General features: G+C 41.2%; 1 protein-coding gene across 3 annotated transcripts in view; it reads left to right on the plus strand.

Annotated features, from left to right (window-relative positions):
• zdhhc3a (zinc finger DHHC-type palmitoyltransferase 3a) overlaps window positions 1-19,407 on the plus strand; it is a 51,543-nt gene that overhangs the window by 2,879 nt on the left and 29,257 nt on the right. For all 3 annotated transcript variants that reach the window (XM_041183660.1, XM_041183659.1, XM_041183661.1), the window contains exons 2-6: window positions 981-1,307; window positions 9,962-10,086; window positions 11,944-12,040; window positions 15,550-15,631; window positions 18,133-18,263. In XM_041183660.1, the coding sequence (XP_041039594.1) occupies window positions 1,008-1,307; window positions 9,962-10,086; window positions 11,944-12,040; window positions 15,550-15,631; window positions 18,133-18,263 (735 nt within the window). In that variant the 5' untranslated portion in view covers window positions 981-1,007. The remainder of the gene's footprint in view (window positions 1-980; window positions 1,308-9,961; window positions 10,087-11,943; window positions 12,041-15,549; window positions 15,632-18,132; window positions 18,264-19,407) is intronic.

Below are 19,407 nucleotides of genomic sequence, written 5' to 3' on the forward strand. Positions count from 1 at the left end.
CAGGAAAGTAAAATGCCCTGTAATAGGAAGGGAAACTTCATATATGATAGTAGAGTGAAATGCTGCAATTAGTTTTAAATATCAGCATCATTGTCATTTTTTTTAAGCTTGGACAAGTCTAAAGGTTCTATATCATGATTGCGTGCTCTTCAATTAAAGAGCAATGCACGGCCTGAAGAGAGTAAAGCTGCAAAGAAAATTACATTGGAACAAAAATACAAACTCTGCTGTTGATCTCGAACCATATTATAATGTCAGTGGTCAATTTGGAGAATTTCACTGCTCTTGATCACAATTATACAGCACAGAAAGAGCCCATTTGGTCCATCGTGCCTGTACTGGCTTTGAAGGAACAATTCAATTAGACCTACGCCCCGCCTAGCCCTGCACGTTTCTCCTTTTCAAGTATCTGTGTGGTTCCTTTTGCAAGTTACTGTTGACTCTGCTTGCCCCACCCTTTCAGGTAGTGCATTCCGGATCCTATTAACTCGCTATCTGAAAAAGCTTTCTTCTAATGTACTTCCTAGACTTTTTTAACCAATTACTGACCCTGCTGCCCTGGAAGCAGTTATTCCTTAATTGGTATCAAATCCCTTCATGGCCTCTGTTAAATTTCCTACAGCCCTTTTCTGCTCTTGGGCGAACAATCCTGGTTTCTCTAGTCTATAAGCCCCTCGTCCAAGGAGTTTAATTTTATTGCTGCCCTTATTCTTTCTGATGTAATTGTGTTAGTTCTCCAATGTACATATTGGGTGAGTGAACATGTTTCCTATCTCAAATTGGGTTGCATTGTATTTTTTATAGAAAAAAAAATCCTAGAACAATGGGCAACATTCACTCAATGCAATTTGGCAACCGTTGATGTTTACACTAAGGTATTGTCGGGAACCTATGGGGATCCAGTATTTGAGTTGCATGTCTTTTTAAAGGCTGTGGCAAAAAGAAAATTGAAGGTGCTTTCTTCTTTTCTGCTTGAACAGGTTTAATTATGGGCAACATATTACATCATGTTATCATCTAGTCGAAACAGGGATATTGAACGGCGAGCTGAGTACCTGCAAGCGGACCAGTGTCTGCCACCTTCCAGCGACAACTCCATGGATAGGATCTGGTTCATCAAAGATGGCTGTGGTTTGGCCTGCGCCATAGTAACCTGGATGCTGATTTTCTACGCAGAGTTTGTGGTTATTTTTGTAATGCTCATCCCAGCAAAAGACTTGTTGTACAGTATCATTAATGGGATTATCTTCAATACACTGGCTTTCCTTGCTTTGGCTTCTCACTCTCGAGCAATGCTGACAGATCCTGTAAGTCACTCTTTTTAATTATCTTCATTAATGTCAAGAAAATAATTGCGTATATCCGGTGCTATTTTAATCTCTGACTGTTGTCAGTTTGATCCCATAACCATTAAGAGTATGTGAGAAGCTGGTCGACTAAATTGGTGTACAGAGCAAATCTCGACTAGCCATTGCTTTTTATTTATTCATGGGATGTGGGCGTCGCTGGCTAGGCCAGCATTTATTGCCCATCTCTAATTGCCCTTGAGAAGGTGGTGGTGAGCTGCCTTCTTGAACCGCTGCAGTCCATGTTGTGTATTTTGTGTACAAGGGAGGCCAGGATTTTGACCCACGAAAGGAATGGCAATATATTTCCAAGTCAGCATAGTGAGTGGCTTGGAGGGGAATTTCCAGGTGGTGGTGTTCCCATTTATCTGTTGCCCTTGTCCTTCTAGATGGTAGCCGTCATGGATTTGGAAGGTGCTGTCTAAGGAACCTGGTGAGTTCCTGTAGTGCATCTTGTAGATGGTACACACTGCTGCTACTGTGCATCGATGGTGGAGGGAGTGAATGTTTATGAATGGAATGCCAATCAAGTGGGCTGCTTTGTCCTGGATGGTGTCAAGCTTCTTGTTTGTTGTTGGAGCTGCACTCATCCAGGCAAGTGGGGAGTGTTCCATCACACTCCTGACCTGTGTCTTGTAGATGGTGGACAGGGCTTTGGGGAATCAGGAGGTGAGTTACTCGCCACAGGATTCCCAGCCTCTGACCTGCTCTTGTAGCCACAGTATTTATATGGCTAGTCCAGTTCAGCTTCTGTTCAATGGTAACCCCCAGGATGTTAGTGTGGGATTCAGCGATGCTAGTGCCATTGAATGTCAGGAGACGATGGTTGAATTCTCTCCTGTTGGAGGTCTTGTTAGATTCTCTCTTGTTTCTGGCTTTGTAGCAAAATATGCCACATTGTGTGGTACTGAGTCATACAGACCAGAAAACCACTGGCACAATTTCTGGTTGGTGCTGTTGGCTAACTTGGGGCATGGCTCGCTATGTTTGACTTCATATCCTTGGAGCACAGAGGAGGGGGGATGAAAATCAGCTGGTTCTGTGGCTGATCCTGATCTCTATGCAAGACCACTGCTCAGGAATGCATCTGGGTGAGACCTGACTGGAACTCGGTTATTCATTCATGATGATATCCATTATCAAGTAGGCTGCTGCCTCTCTTCCTGGGCAAGGGAACCAGTGAACTGTCTGTATCTCTGGGAAAAAGTACAGCAGCAAGAGTCAGTGCCTTCAGGAAGAGAGAGAAGAAAATATACAGGGAAAGAATAGAAACCTCTTAACTGGGTGCCTGACATGGTATCCAAACAAACCTTTTACATGGTCATAGAATGATACAGCACAAGAGACCATTCAGCCCATTGTGTATGCTAACTTTTTGAAAGAGTGGCCCAGTTAGCCTCCCTTCCCTGCTCTTTCTCAATCACCCTGCAGTTTTTTTCTTTTTCAAATATCCCTCCCATTCTCTTTTGGAGGATTCGAATCTGATTCCACTATCCTGTCAGGCAGCGTATTCCTGATCATGCATAAAAATATTTCCCCTCCTGTCCCCTCTGGTTCTTTGACCAATCGCTTTAACTCTGTGTCCTCTGGTTCTTGACCCTCCTAGTGGGAACAGTTTCTCCCTATCTAAACTATCAAAATCCTTCATAATTTTGAATTCCTGTATTCAATCCCCCACTCCCACCACTCTCTTAATCATTCTCTGCGCTAAGGCGAACAGTTGCAGTTCTTCTGCCCACATAACTGAAGTCTTTCATCCCGATATCATTCTCGTAAACCACCTCTGCATCCTCTCTCCAAGGCTTTGACATTCTAAAGTATAGAGTCCAGAATTGGACACACTACTCCAGTCAAGGCCTAACCAGTGAAACTTTAGCATAACTACTTTTATCTCTGTACCTGAATTATCTTGAAGGCCTTCCGTTGCTCCTTTGCTGTTTTGCCTGCCAGTGTTGGTTTACAATCTACCTGGGCTGGATCCCTTTTCAACTCATCTGGAGTCAGTCCTCCATCTTCCATTGATTGTTCTTTATCCTTTTCCATAACCAGGTTAAATCCAATGATATCAAAGCTCATCAATAAGCATTGTGCAAGTATTTATCCCAGCTGCATCAATGTTTACCAACAAATACAGCATGCGTTTGTTTCTTCAGTGTAGAAAAATGCCCTTGACATCTTGCAGACACAATCAGACTAAAATGGGTGCTGAGCCAAGCCAGGAGGTATTAGGAAGGTATGGCCAAAGAGGTAGAATTTCAGGATGTTTAAAGGAGGAGATGAGGTGAAGCAGCAAAGTGGTATAAGATGGGGATTGCACTGAGTTGCCCATGAAGCGGCAATTGTGGGGGATGAAATGCACTTGAGGCTGAAGCCAGAGAGCAAAGAGTGTTTGAGAATATTTAGGCTGGAGAAAGCTGAGGGGTAGAAAGGTGCAAGGTCATGAAAGGAATTAAACATAAGAATGGAAGTTTTAAATTGGAGGTGCTGAGGGAGTAGGTCACCAAGCTTAGGGGTGATGGGCAAGTTGTTCTCGGTAGCAGAGTTTAGGCTGAGCTGAAGTTTATGGAGGGTGGAGAATGTTGAAGCAGTCATGCCTGCTGTTGACAAGGGCATGGATGAGGGTTTTAACAGCAGATGGGCTGAGACAGGGATGTCAAAGTCTGAGTTAGAGGAGATATGGAGCCAAATGCTCACCTTGGAGTTGAGTAGGAAGCAGTGGGTGCAAGTGAGTCAGGAATGGAATCAATGGCAAGGGTACAGGGTTTGTGGTAAGAACTGTTTCGAAGATCAGAAACCTAGATTTGTAGAGAGATTATTTCATTCCCATCCTTTCATGAGATGTAAGATTACTTCACTGATCTCTGCTGTTTAGAAATCTGTGGTATAATTGCCGCTCAGTTTGTGTTTGTCATATTTTATCTGAGAAATCTCGTGCCCCTCCAAAGATTACAGTGCCTGTTAAATTGCATGCAAACAAAATTCAAATATTGGTTTTTCAATATTTATTTAAGTAATGTATCTGTTACAGTTCTTGCTGACAGTTCTTGCAGACTGAAGCTGTGATGCTCCTTTAAACTAGCAGGTTTTTCCATTTGACTGAGGGATAAGTCTTTGTGTGAGTAAATATTATTTATTATGCAGTCTCTTAACAGTAGCCATTATAAAGATGTATTCTAACTGGAAGAGATAAGCAACCACAGGGATGATAAAATTCAGCAAAGTGAAGTGCCTAGTTAAGTTGGAGAAAGCATATTGGCGATTTTTCTTTCTATTATGGATCTGTACTGCTGCAACGTTAGTGAAAGGGTATCTTCCCCAGTGTCAAATGAGCCTCAGCTGAGCTGTGTAGGAAAGTCTCCAGTTTGTTCCATAATCTCTGCAAATTAACTGATCTCATTTGGGGCCGAGATGAAAATGTTGCCAGTTGGCCTTGGGGTCACTGGGTTATGAGACCATAAGTTCATAAGAGCAGAAATTAGGCCATTCGGCCCATCGAGTCTGCTCCGTCATTCAATCATGGCTAATAAGTTTCTCAACCCCATTCTCCCGCCTCCTCCCCATAACCAATCAAGAACCTATCTATCTCGCTCTTATCCTGGAGGGAAGCTGGCTATTGGCCCTATTTCTGAAGGCTAATCCATGGCCTGTACCGATTTTGAATGTGTCACAAATGGACCTGTCTTATATTTCTCCTTTTGTCTCCTTCCCTCCCCACCATCCCCTCCCATCAGCCTCCCCTCTATCTGGGTGAATGGCTTGCTTGTCCTCATTTGTTAAAGGTGCTGTCAAAACGCATGGTTTTAAGGGTCACTCACATGTAACAACCTCATACCAGAGGGTGCTCAGCTCCTGTGGAAACAGAACCCAATAAGGGTATCTGCGTCTTTAGAAGAGAAGAACAAATGGACAACAAGAAGCTAGTGATAGTCGTTCTTTGGTTGCTTCACTATAGAAAGGAATTGTGTTCGATTTGTAAATGGCTATAACACTGGGGATTTATCATATGAAAAAGTGTTCTGAGATGGCTGTGTGATTGATAGGAAACAGCTAAGAACAAAGAGATTTTAAAGGATCTCCTGGGAGCTGGGTAAAGTCTGAGGCAACATTTTTATGCTGTTGATTCACTTTATTTATCTGTTCTGTATGCCAAAATAACAGGAAATAATGCTTCTTGGGGATTTGTGGTTTAACTATTTTGTATCTTTTCTTTTGACAACATTATGTATTAACTTTCTCTCTTCCCAGCCACCATCCATATCCTTCTCCCAGGTCACCAATGCTGTTGCCAACCTTCTCTTGCTGAATCTGAGAGTAAGATGACTCCTTTTAAGCAGCTGCTGTCACACCTCTCCCTGCCCCCAAACCTGCCACAACTGATGGCTTGACTGACATCAAGAACTCCATATAGAGAGCAGTTATTGATGTTGACCTGTGTAATGCATCATCACAATGTTGTTTTCCATTCAGCACATCAATTTTAAAGTTCCTGGGAGTTTATCAACATTGCTAGGGGTTAACCCCCCTGACTGACAAATGTTTATATAACACAGCTAAGGGTAAACCCACTCTGTGCTTATGGCATGTATGAGAAGCTTTGGTCGTGATTTGCATGTTAAATTTGAGTTTTGCAGATAACTTAAGATGTCTTAACTCCTGTGAACACCACTTTGTCATCTCAGCAATTTCACATAAATGGCATTCTACCCCCAGTAGGTGTGATATAAAGCAATTTGTGCCCCTCGTAAGTCAGTTGCTTAACTCTGCAAATGGTGGCCTATAGTTATTGAAATGTGTCACTTTCCTCATGGTCTCATGCTTGTTGGGTAATTAGAGTGGACAAACATGATTAAAGTTATAGTCAACGTGACTTATATAATTTAAAGTATGCAAGTTTATAAATTATACCTGTAAATATATTTTGCAATTTCATTAGTATATGCAGTTGTAGCTGTCAACATTGTAAATTAGAGAAGCTTGGGCTATTAAAGGATGAAAAACTTTTGGAAAGGGATTAAATTCAAATTGGCTAACCTTGAGGGTTATGGCAATTGTTTTTAGACCCAGGCCATCCCATTAGGGATAATTAGAAAGTATTAATTTTCAAACTGGGTTGCCTAGGTCATAAGAGGATCCTAAGGATCATTAGATCATATCCAGGCTTATTTTTAGCACTTTGTCTGTTGCTGTATCTGTGCAGCTTTCAATAAAGTTAGCTGAGAGTCCAGCAGTTGAAGGCTGCTGAGGTAAAATGGTAGCAGGGCCAGGAAGAGGCAAAGCTTAAGAATGGCCACAGTTACTCGCGCTAAAGTCTGTTGCATGTCCACCTTGCAGTTCTGCTTGATTCTCACATATATCCCAACAGTTGCAAGAGAATCATCTCATTTCCCTTTGACCATTCGTAGTTTATCAGGCTATGGCATTTCAACAATCTGATAACCAGATAAACAAGATTCTTTGTGTAAAGAGTCATTTGGAATATTGGAACTCTGTTAAATAATAACTATGGCTTTTGTGGAGCTGCTGAATACAGCACTCCACAGGGTTTGAATCCGTGACAGTGATTATTATTCAAGCAAAGCGTAGCTACAGTATCTAGGCCAACAGCATATTGCTTTTGGAAGTCTTGAGTATAGGAGACTGACAATGTGACATTTAGCTGTTCTATCCATTTTTTTAAAAAGGCTGCTGCATTCAGTGCAGAGTAAGCAGGCAGTTTATCCAACATTTACTTAAAACCAGGTACAATACAAGAAAACAGTTTCTTCTGAATTTTTTGAGCATAAAGTGCCGCCTCTACTAGTTTATTTAATTTGAAGTTACTAGATAAATTGATATTTTGGAATCAATAAAGACTACTCAGTACACCTTCTAAAATTGGTATTTTCTTACTAGATCGCATCTGCCTCAAACTGATTTAAGAGAGCTTAATTTTTTTGCAAGCAATATCTGACTTTTTCCCCTCTTCCCCCACTCTACCAACTCCTCACATTTATTTACACTTTCTGCTACCGCCGCTAATTTTCCTTTCTTGTGAACAGTGTTTTATGTAGGGACCATTATGTAGAACCACCATTCTCAGTGGTTATCAGCTGTCAAGGTGACCATTCTTCACCTTATCCCATGAGTTATTCAGTCAGTAACACAGCAGTTGAACATAATCCTCTTGTCACCTTGTGTCCATGCATGCTCCTTTGCTCCTTGATATGTATTATTGAACAGCAATTAGGTTATCAACTTAACACCAGATCAGGAATTGTATCTGAGACCTTTTTGAATTTTTTATTTGTTCATTCATGGGATGTGGCAAGGCCAGCAGTTACTGCCCATCCTGAATTGCCCTAGAGAAGGTGGTGGTGAGCTGCTGTCTCGAACCACTGCAGTCCTTGTGGTGTAGGTATGCCCGCAGTGCTGTTAAGGAGGGAGTTCCAAGATTTTGATCCAGCAACAGTGAAGGAATGGAGATATATTTCCAAGTCAGGATGAAGTGTGACTTGGAGAGAAACCTGCTGGTGGTGATTGTTCACAGAATCATGGAATTTTTAACAGCACAGGAGGTGGCCATTCGGCCCATTATGTCTCCAAATGAGCAATTCACTTAGTCTTGGTGCCGTTCTCCCACCTCCTCCTTCTCAGATAACAATCTCATCCTCTTTGAATGTTGAACTGGCTTCCTACACACTCTCAGACCGTGCATTCCAGACCTTAACCACTTGCTGTGTGAAAAAGTTTTTTTCTCATTTCATTTTTGCTGCTTTTGCCAATTATTTCCTCAGTGGACTAATTCCATGCACCTGCTGATTTTCTCCTTTTAGGCAGTAGTTGTGGTTTTGCTCTCGGAAATTTTGGGGAATTGCTGCGGCGCATCTTGTAGGTGGCACAAATTGCAGCCACTGTGCACTGATGGAGGGAGTGAATGTTTAAGCTAATCGATGCAGTGCCAATCAAGTGGGCTGCTTTGTCCCAGATGGTGTCAAGTTTCTTGAGTGTTGTTGCAATTGCATTCATCCAGTCAAGTGGAAAGCATTCCATCACACTCCTGACTTGAGGAGATGATGGGAAAGCTCTGGGAAGTCATGAGGCGAATCCCTCGTCAAAGGCTATCTAGTCTCTGACAGTATTCTTGTGGCTGATCCAGTTAAGTTTCTGGTTAATGGTAGCCCTTAGGATATTGATGATGGGGATTCAGGGATGGTATTGCCAATAGTGATCAAGGGGAGATGCAGAAACTCTTGCACATGGTCATGGCCCGTTGTGTGTGGCATGCATATTATTTGCCATTTATCAGCAGAAGCCAGAATGTTGTCCAGGCCTTGATGCATGTAGACACAGACTGCTTCATTATTGTAGGGTTCAGCACTACTGTGTATGGTGCATTTTCATTGCGTGCTTAAGTGGGGCCCTTTCAAAAGCACTTGGTGAAACCCCTCAAAGCAATATATCAATTACTTAGGTGAGAGAGTGAAGAATTAAATATCCAATCTTGCAGATGACAGTAATTTAGGAAGGATGGTAAATTGTGTCATGGAAGTAGCAAAGGACTTAGGCCAAGTAAGTGAATGGGCAAAACTGTAGCCAGTGGAGTTCAGTGCTAGGAAGTGAGAGATTATCCACTTCAATGTCAAGGAAGGAAGGCAAATCAGAATATTCTCTAAATGGTGAGACTGGAGATGATGTGGAGGAGTAAAGGGATTTAGGCTTCCATGTACACATCGCTTAAAGCGAGTGCACAAGAACAATCTGATAGGACTCTTCTTTGAAACTTTAAACCACAACCTTTGCCGGCATTGAAATAAATTCATGTGCATACTATCCCTTGCTTTGGTCCCCAGACAGTTCTGTTTAGCAAGGCCCAGACCCTTATTGGATTCCCTTCCATTTTTGTCTGTTCTGCAAATTACGTTCTCTGAACCTATGATCCTGTTTCTCTTAAGTCCTCATTGTGGACAACAATGTGGCAAATGGAGTGTAATGTGGTGAAGTGTGAGGGTATTCACTTTGATAGTAAGAATAGAAAAGCAGAATATGTTTTTAAAACAGTGTGGAACTTTTATCTGTTAATGTTCAGAGAGTCATGTATGCTTGTACAAAAAACAAAGGATACAGGTACAGCAGGCATTTTGGAAGATAAATGGCATATTATGTTCCATTTTTTCCCTCCCCCACCCGTGCCCCCCCCTTAATTTGGGCAGGAAGAGGTAACTTCTGGTTTGTTGTGAGCATAAGCTTTGAGAGAAACTCTATGGAAACCTTGAGATAAAGCCTAAATATGTCAACTGTGACTTTTAGATCATAGGCCTTGTGGAGTTTGAAGCTTAATACAGTTTTACAGATACTGCATGCTACTCTTTCAAAAATTAATCTTTCAGTTGAGGAGGAAAGTGATGTTCTAGGTTTGCTTTATATGCATTGAAGTCTTGAGGCATGCTCATTTTGTAAGTGGCTTTAATCTGTTTTCAGCCAGCAGCAATTTTACTCTCTGGATGTTCTATATGCTGTAGCACTTGTAGTATTACAGCATTGTATAGAGAATTACTGTAGTGTTCAAAGCTGGAATCCAGCAAAATACCAGTTTGCTTGTGCTAATCTGCTGTTGTGCTACATTCATTGTTTGGCAGGGTGCAGTACCAAAAGGAAATGCCACTAAAGAATTCATTGAAAGTTTACAGTTGAAGCCGGGCCAAGTGGTGTACAAATGCCCAAAGTGCTGCAGCATCAAGCCAGAGAGAGCACACCATTGCAGGTAACGACCTCAGAAACAGTGTGAAACCAAATCTTCTCTAAATCCCCTTTCAGGGTTACATTTTTGTGTTCAAACTTAGCAGTTACAAAAAAAACCTCAAAGTAGAAATCCTTGATTAAAATTACTCATTGTAGCGTTGCAGTCTCCCTAGGTTCATCATTGCATACAACATATTCTGCTAAGGTAGGAAGTAAACAAGAAGGCTCAGGAAATTCACCTTTATTTGATGTACCTGATGCACACAAATGACACCAAATGTAGCATTAAAAGTCCTTAAGGCTTGATGAAAGTTAGGATAAGTTCAAATAATTTTGGTTTGTTCCCCCTCTTCATGATCCAAAACTCCTCCTTGTAACTATTTAGAACTGTTGGAGCTCTATTTTTATGCTTGTAGTTTTACAAATCCATTATTCACAGCCAAGAAATAGGCCACTCGTTAATGGTGTGAGCTTTAGTCACAGCACCAAACATAAAAACAATTGTAGACCAGTCACCATATCACACAAGGTTACTTGCCCTTTTGTGTGATAGAGTAATATATTGGACACTCCCTAATCTGGAAACAGAAAAATGCTGAACTCCAAACATTAGTTTCTCTTCTAGTGTTCAAATGAAAAACTCTGTGTATGTTTAGCATTTTGAAATGGGTGGAATAAGATTGCTTGAGTCAGTTTAAGGTCAACACTTCTGAGGAACAAGTTTCATAAGATCTTATTACAGAGCAATGATAAAATTGCTTTTTTAAATTCACACAGCAAAATATATGAGGACCAGATTTTTTTTAACCTCTCAAGAAACACTAGTAATATCAAGATGTTGAGTAAAGCAGAACATCTGACCTGTACAAAATAGATTTGCTGAAGCTGTGCCACATCTGGTTTCATCAACTTAGCAATATGTATTGCTCGTCTTTTTGTAAGTGATAGCGCTCAGGAAAACCCTTAAAACATTTTGCTGTGGTGTTATTTTCATTTGGCTCGACACCAAAGTTAATTTGTTTTGTGATCCTTGACTTAGAAAAGTCACTACAAAGAATTTGGAAATAGAGGTTTGGATATCATACACATTATTGTGTCAAATAACCTTAATGATAAAGGGAGTGAGCATGTCAGAGATTCATTCATTCATGTGAGCTCTGCCTTGAAGGCAAGTCCTAGGCTCATTGTCTATTGATGCCTCATCCTGGCCTGTTTTCTTGGCAATTTCTTTTATCAGTGTAGCTTTGCCATTGCCTTCCACTCTCTGGGTAGAGCAAGGAGGCAGGTCCCAGTTTACCTCAGCTGGAACAGGAATCGAACCCATGCTGTTGGCATTATTCTGAAGCACACGTTAGAAACCCAGCTAACTGGCCCCCATGTCACTGAAATACTTCGAAGCAAAAGTAGTCTAGATAATTGGAGAGGATTCAAGTCTGCAAAATTTAGTTGCACCTGAGCGCACACCAAAACTTAGATTTTTTTTTTTCCCCCCAAGCCCTCACCAACAACAGCCTATTATTTTAGGCTTTTCCCTCCTGTCAGTAAGCCATGCCAATGGCTTAGGATACAACAGTTTTGTTTTGAGCAACCCAGCCTGCCTACCAATCTGGAAGCACCTAATCTGGTGAACACTAGCTGAGCATGTAGGAAAAAGAATGAGGAGAATCAACAATAAATTGGGATATCCTCTAGAAGATGGACCTTAACACCATTTTTTGTGTAGATGTGGGGAAGAGAGCAAAAAAATAAAAAAATTATTTGAGGTGGAATACACTAGCGTTGAAAAGTGGTGATATAACACATTGGCTATTGAGTAGTTGCTGTAAGAAATTCTGATAATTGACTGGTGTTCTTTCAAATGTTCAAAATTGCCTTCTAGTGTATGCAAGAGATGTATTCGAAAGATGGACCACCACTGCCCCTGGGTTAACAACTGTGTGGGAGAGAATAACCAGAAGTACTTTGTGTTGTTTACAGTAAGTACTGCTAATAGTGTCTGTTTTCAATACTTAAAAGCCGCCAAAAATGTTCTTCAAACATAGGCTGTGCTGAGTTTGGGTTTTACCTCCTAATTTTAATGGCATGTGATGGTTGCAATCTCATCATATTGAAGTGCATGCTCTAGTTGTGAGAGCAGCTGTTGCTAACTGGGGAAAAGTTGGGGTGTTATTCTTAAGTATATAAGAACTGGTCCCCTCCCATGTAGGGGGAGGAAAAAGGAGTCTGTGCAGGTGTTCTCTGGGTTTTATGAATAAACCTATGTTAAGGAAGGACCGGTTCCAGATTCCACCTTTGCTCAGTGATTGAGCAGCAAATTATAACAACATTGTGAACTCTGCAAAGTTGCTTCATCTACCCTGAGCTGCACTAACATACACAGTTGTGCAGGCTACCAAATGCAGGGATGCATTTCCCTCCAAGATTCCTATTGGTATGAAACATTCAGCACCGCACATTTCATGGGCTGTGAAGTTGTTCTACTGCTTTTCATGCTAACGGATGGGATCCTAGTAGAAAAGCAGAATACAGCAGATGCTGGAAGTCGGAAATTAAAGCAAAAAATGCTGGGAAAACTCAGCAGGTTAGGCAGCATCTGTGGAGAGAAACATTGTTTCAGGTCAGTGATCTTTCATGAGAACCAGGGCATCACTGCTGGAATTCCTCAGGGTAATATCCTAGGCTCAATCATCTTCAGCCGCTTCATCAATGACCTTCCTTCCATCATAAGGTCAGAAGAGGGGATATTCGCTCATGATTGCACAATGATTACCATCATTCATGACTCTTCGGATACTGAAGCAGTCCATGTCCAAATGCAGCAAGACCTGGACAATATCCAGGCTTGGGCTGACACGTGGCAAGTAACATTCATGCCACAAAAGTGCCAGGCAATGACCATCTCCAACAAGAGAGAACCTAACCATTGCCCCTTGACATTCAATGGCTTTATCATCAGTGAATCCCCCAGTATCGACGTCCTGGGGGTTACCATTGACCAGAAACTGAACTGGGCAAGCCATATAAATACTGTGGCTACAAGCGCAGGTCAGAGGCTAGGAATCCTGCGGCGAGTAACTCGCCACCTGACTCCCCAAAGCCTGTCCGCCCTCTACAAGGCACAAGTCAGGAGTGTGATGGAATAATCCCCATTTGCCTAGATGAATGCAGCTCCCACAGCACTCAAAAAAACTTGAGGACAAAGCAGCCCGTTTGATTGGCACCACATCCACACATGCTCACTGCCTCCACCGTCAATGCACAATAGCAGCAGTGTATACCATCTACAAGATGCACTGCAGAAATTCACCAAGGCTCTTTAGACAGCACCTTCCAAACGCACAACCACTACCATCTAGGACAAAGGCAGCAGATACATGGAAACATCACCATCCTGACTTGGAGATCTATTATTGCTTTTCCTTCACTGTCACTGGGTCAAAATCCTGGAACTCCCTTCCTAACAGCACTGCAGGTGTACCTACACCACATGGACTACAGTGGTTCAAGAAGGCAGCTCACCGCCACCTTCTCAAGGACAACTAGGGATGGGCAATAAATGCTGGCCCAGCCAGTGAAGCCCACATCCTGTGAATGAATAATGTAAAAAAAACAATAGTTGTCTTTTGGGTGAGGGCATGTACATACTGCAAGGCCCCATCTGCCTTATTTGTACTAAACTAGGTGTAGGAACCAATTGGAGAAACTGAGTAATTTCCTTGAGAATTTCTCCTACTTAAAATTGGTGCAGTTGTGACTAGTAATGATGCAGCATTGTAACCACTGAAGGGACAGAACTCTTGAAACTATGCACGTGCCCCCTCTCTAAGGTGCCAGATTTAATTTTTATTGATCTATAAACTATGTAGCAGGATAACTTTGTATACCTGGATAACTCCATGAGTGCATTGAAAGGTCATCAGTCAATGTCCGAGATTTCCTGTTAACTCCGAAGATACACGGGATTGTACCTGAATGCCACGGATGTTACAAAATCAGAAATCCAACTTCCCTTCAATTTTTTGGTTGCAATTCTCCTGATGCTAACACCAGCATCTATATTGATTATTAAGGCTGTGGGAATTAATTAACAATTTGATCTCTTCAGCCATTTATTTAGATAAAGAAATAACTGCAAATGCCAGAAATCTGCAATCTGTCATCATACTTGGTGTAACTTCACAGCCTAATTGCCAACTTAATGAACTCATACTGCTTTGAAAAAGATTGTATTTTTAATGAAAGTTAGAGTATAGTAATGACTGGGGTACTAATCTTGGTTTCATGCTATATGAGCATGGAAAATTTCACGTTTGACAAACATAATCCAGTAATGTTTGTATAGTTAACTTTTTATACCAGTGCTGTATTGCTTCAACCTTGATCCCATTTCAACGTAAAGACAATGCAGGCTAATCCAGTGCTGCTTGTGTTGTAAGCAGTTAAACAGAACTTACATATTGTTGAAAAAAAGAGACATACCATCAAAGCGTTTTGTCTTGCTTTCATCAGGATATCTCGCAAGAAATTACCAACAGTAACAGAGGAACAATAATTTATACTGCATGAGAAGTGTGCTGACTGGTTGGCAAATGGACTCTGGTGGAGGCAAAGCCTTGGAGAATGCAGCTTGGAACGCTTAACTGCCCAGCTTTGTTCAGTTTCAAACTGGGCAGGTCGACTCTGGTCAAGGCTTTGCCCTGGGGAATGAACCAGGGAATGACTGTTCCCCAAGCTTGTCAGTTGGGCTCGCAGTGTGGCTCACTTATATATGCTAGAAGCCACATGTATTCACAGACAGGGCCCTATCCTTTGCAGACAGAAGGAACATGTCCACACTTTGCAGCTTTTTCAACTAAATAAAAACTTCAGGAAGCTTATCCTGAAGAAAGCAAAAGCTTTGATAACATGTCTTTTTTTCAGCAATGCTCAAGTCCTGTAAAGCTTGTTGCAGACTATTGAAAATGTGTTTTTCAAGATCAAGTTCATTTGCGCTAAAATTATTTCATCATTTTATTCAGTTATCTGCCCCTAACTTTATTTTGTGGCATCACTTGAGACATTTAGTTTTGTTCTGTGGACTTGTGCTTTTACAGTGATTCCTCACTTAATGTTGTTGCATTCCTGAAAATCGCGACTTTAAGTGAAACAACTTTAAGTGAATCGTAGGTTCACGTGGGAATCAATGTTAAAGCCAGAGTTAGGGTTCATTTGGACATTTCTTGCCCAGGAAAAAATAACGTACAAGTTGAAATTCTGTGCTATACATGTGCAGCATGCCTAGCTGAAATAACCTGCAACATAAAATACAAATTATAAAAGCAATACAATTAAATAATTTATTTAAAAAATACCGTACTCACCTCAGTACACAGTACTGTACCTGGGCTCTGCTCTCAACTCATTTTTGTGCACCAATGTCTAATTTCTAGCTTTAATTCAAATTTAACTAAATTACTGAAAAAATGTCTTGTGTTCTATATTTCAGATGTATATAGCTCTAATATCACTACATGCCCTTATCATGGTTTGCTTTCACTTTCTGTATTGCTTTGAAGAGGAGTGGACGAGTAAGTAGAAATACAAACCTTAATTCAATTCATTTTTCTTTTTTAGCTAGAATCTAACTTTGAGTGTGAGGGTATCCACAAAGGATCCTTTCGGTGGAAGACTATAGTTTGTGTTCTCCTGTTGTGGAAATACTTTATGCGTAACTATAGGGTGCTTGCAACTGTGAAAAGAAGGTTGAAAGATTGATATTTTAATACCAGACAAGATGAAGAATATCCGCACTCTGAGTTACAATGTTTAGTTAAAGCATACGCTTCAGGGAGATTAAAGCTTTTAATTCTGCCCTGATAACATGTCTTAACCCCAGCTGGAGTTGGACTGTTTTCAGAAGTCGTTAAATGCTGGGTTTTTTTTTTACTGCACCCCACAAGGTGAAGATGCCGGTTTAAGAGGTGGTAACGGTGTGGGATGCGGTGGAGGTGGGAAATGCAGTCTTGTATTTCACAGATTTATTGCCCTCTACTTTCCTGAAAAACCCTGCAATTTTTTTACTTTGCATAGCCAATACTGCTCAAGTTGCTCAAATAATATAATTGCACCTGTAAGTTGAAATCTGACGTTTCTCATTGATGCTGTAGGTAATGCATTTATCTGTTTTCAAAAATGAATGATTATGATGTAGATCAAATCCAAAATCTGAAGCATAAACTGTCTGTTCCTTCAACCAGCAGCTGTTGGTTTACTCGCTGTGTTTTCTGCCTTTGCAAAACATGCAGTTTTTTTGTTAAGTCATTTGTTCGAAAGCCGAATGAAGGTTTTAAGTGAAAATCAGACCCCCCCCCACCCCCCCCAATCCTCCTTCTGATGCTATCTTAATGATAGCACTGATTTGGTTATTTGCTAGTCAGTTTCCTGTTTTAAGTTACAGGTGTGCTCCTGGAGGTGTATTCCATCTGTAGATACATGGAGCAAAAATGCAGAGGTTTAGTGTGGAGATGCGTGCGCCTCCCCCACCCCCCCAGGTGTACTCCTGGAGGTGTATTCCACCTGTAGATACATGGAGCAAAAATGCAGGGGTTTAGTGTGGAGATGCGTGCGCCTCCCCCAGGTGTATCCTGAATCATTGAAACACTGAATATATTATGGCCTATCAGTGTTCAGTATGAGGTGGAAATCTGCAATTATAAGCAAAAAATGCTGAAACGCTGATTAGATCAGGCAACATCTGTGGAGAGAGAGAGAGAGACAGAGTTAATGTTCCACGTTTTGTTGGGGGGAGGCGGTGGCTTAGTGGTATTGTGACTGGATTGTTAATCCAGAGACCTAAGTTAATGAAGCATTACCCAGAGTAATGCTCTGGGGACCTGGGTTCGAATCCCACCACAGCAGATGGTGGAATTTGAATTCAATGAAAAAAAAGTCTGGAATTAAAAGTCTAATGATGACCGTGAAACGCCCATTGCCAATTGTCATAAAAACCCGCCTGGTTCACTCGTGTCCTTTATATGCATATTTTATATGCATACTTTGCCGACCTACATGTGACCCACAGCAATGTAGTTGACTCTTAAATGCCCTCTAAACAAGGGCAGTTAGGGATGGGCAATAAATGCTGGCCTAGCCAGTGATGCCCATATCCCAAGAACGAATGAAAAAAGAACTGCCAAATGCTACGGATGTAACAGTTCTAAGCATATCTTCCAGATCATCTTTTTGATCCTTTACTTTTCCTGCCTTGCACCATCATCCCTTTTGTCATTTAACCCCTCCTGCCTTCCATACTATCGCAGACTTCCCCTTTCACTTGTGCTGCCTCCCATTTGCCCCCACCCCCACCCTTTCCCTGCCTCTGTAGTTGCTTAAAATCTGTTACATCTGTAAAAGTTTCCAGTTCACAAGAACCTGAAATGTCAATTGTTTCTCTCTCTGCCCACAGATGCTGCCTGATCTCCCTGAGTACTTAGTGTTTTCTGTTTTTATTTCAGTATGGTTGCACCATTGGGCATACAATTATTTACAGTGCTCCCATTCAGTGAAAATTTATTAAGAATGCTCCAAATAGCCATTATAAAATGTGCTGAAAGAATGTTTTAAAGGTTTGGATGTTGAACATTCTTTCTGTTTCCTGTTGGAGATGCTTTATTCTCCCAATGAGCGATCAGATGAAAATGTCATCTTTGCTTTTTAATCGAGGAGCATTACATGTGATTAACTCGAAAGCAGTTATAACTGATGTGTTGTGCTGTGCCAGTTCCAAAGGAAATTAAAATTCACAGAACCATTTACCCACTCTACAACTGGCAGATGTGGTTTTTCAAAACTACGTAAATTTATTCTATAAGAAATAACTAATGCTATCAATACGTAACAATATTCAATAACGTTTTTCCCTGAATCCCTAGACCTTTGATCGATATAGTGTCGCATAAAATGGCAATTTATTTTTGTTCAATCAAGTCTTTGTTCTACCCTGATTCTCATTCAGTGGAAAAATGCTACTAATTATTGTGAAGCATCTGCATTTGTGTTTGATAGTTTGTTTTGCCTTCTACCTTCCTAGAATGCAGTTCATTCTCACCACCATCCACAGTGATACTACTCATTCTTCTGTGCTTTGAGGGTCTTCTCTTCCTGATTTTCACTGCTGTGATGTTTGGCACCCAAGTACATTCTATCTGCTCAGATGAAACGGTGAGTAGTTAACCATTTCACTCCATATCTGTCATTGAATGTCCTTTCAAGAATATTCATCACATATACACATACCAGCAACATACCCCCAAAAGCAAATAGACTGTGAGTTATGCAGCTGCCCATCTGGTTGTGTGCTGAAAATTCCCCGTCTGTCATCAAGGGGTAGGCACCAAGTATAGGTAAGATGCTTTCTCTTAGGGAGAAGGTGTGTGTCCTAGAGTGAGTTATGGAGCAGTGTTTTCAGAGGTCTGGAGGGAAGCCACTGATTTGGTGTCTGAGCTGATGATGTGGGAAGGAAAGGAGGAATAAACTTGCATTTATCTAATGCCTTTTATCTCCTCAATGTCTCAAAGCAATTCACAGCAGTTGTTGCTACCTTGGCAAGCACAGCAGCTGCCTTGTGCACTGCAAGGCCCCACGAACATCAGTGAGATAAATGACCAGTTAATATGTTTTGATGGTGGTGTGTTTTTGAGAGATTCATCTGGCCTGTACACTGAGAGTACACCCCTGCTCCACTTCAAATCATGCCATGGGGTCTTTGACGTTCGCTAATTATGGGGCTTTAAATATTTGGAGAAGCGACAAAAAGAAATAAACAAATGCTATCAATACTTCACAATAATTAGTAGCGTTTTTCCTCTGAATAAGAATCAGGGTAGAACAAGCGTCCCATTGACTCACCCTGTCCCAAACCTCTCCTTTATCCGATAATTCATGCTAGCTGTGGTTTTACAGACAACAGTCCACCACTTTGATCAAGTGGCCATTATTCTTCTCATTTGAATTTTATGTCGAGCATCCCATGCTCTTCCGTGTTCTGAGAAATGACAGCATCACAGCTGAATGTGACCCTTTTTGCAGCGTGAGCCACTAGAAAGCAATGAGGTTATATCCTCAGCTAATATTCCTTTCTCTTTCCTTCTCTACCCCATCCCAACCCAAACCTGTGCTTCCCACTATAACCCTACCCGAGGGCACAACTTCAGGTGATAGAACAAGATTCTTTATTGTGTATGTGGCTCAGGGCCACATCACATGCTGTATTTACACATTAAACAACTGGGGGAGAATCTTCCTAGATTTTATTAAGTTAATGAGGAAGCTACTAAAAATAGTACCTGACGATATAACCAAAGTA

This window comes from Carcharodon carcharias, chromosome 3 (assembly GCF_017639515.1).
Source record: "Carcharodon carcharias isolate sCarCar2 chromosome 3, sCarCar2.pri, whole genome shotgun sequence".
In the NCBI taxonomy this organism is placed as follows: Eukaryota; Metazoa; Chordata; class Chondrichthyes; order Lamniformes; family Lamnidae; genus Carcharodon; species Carcharodon carcharias.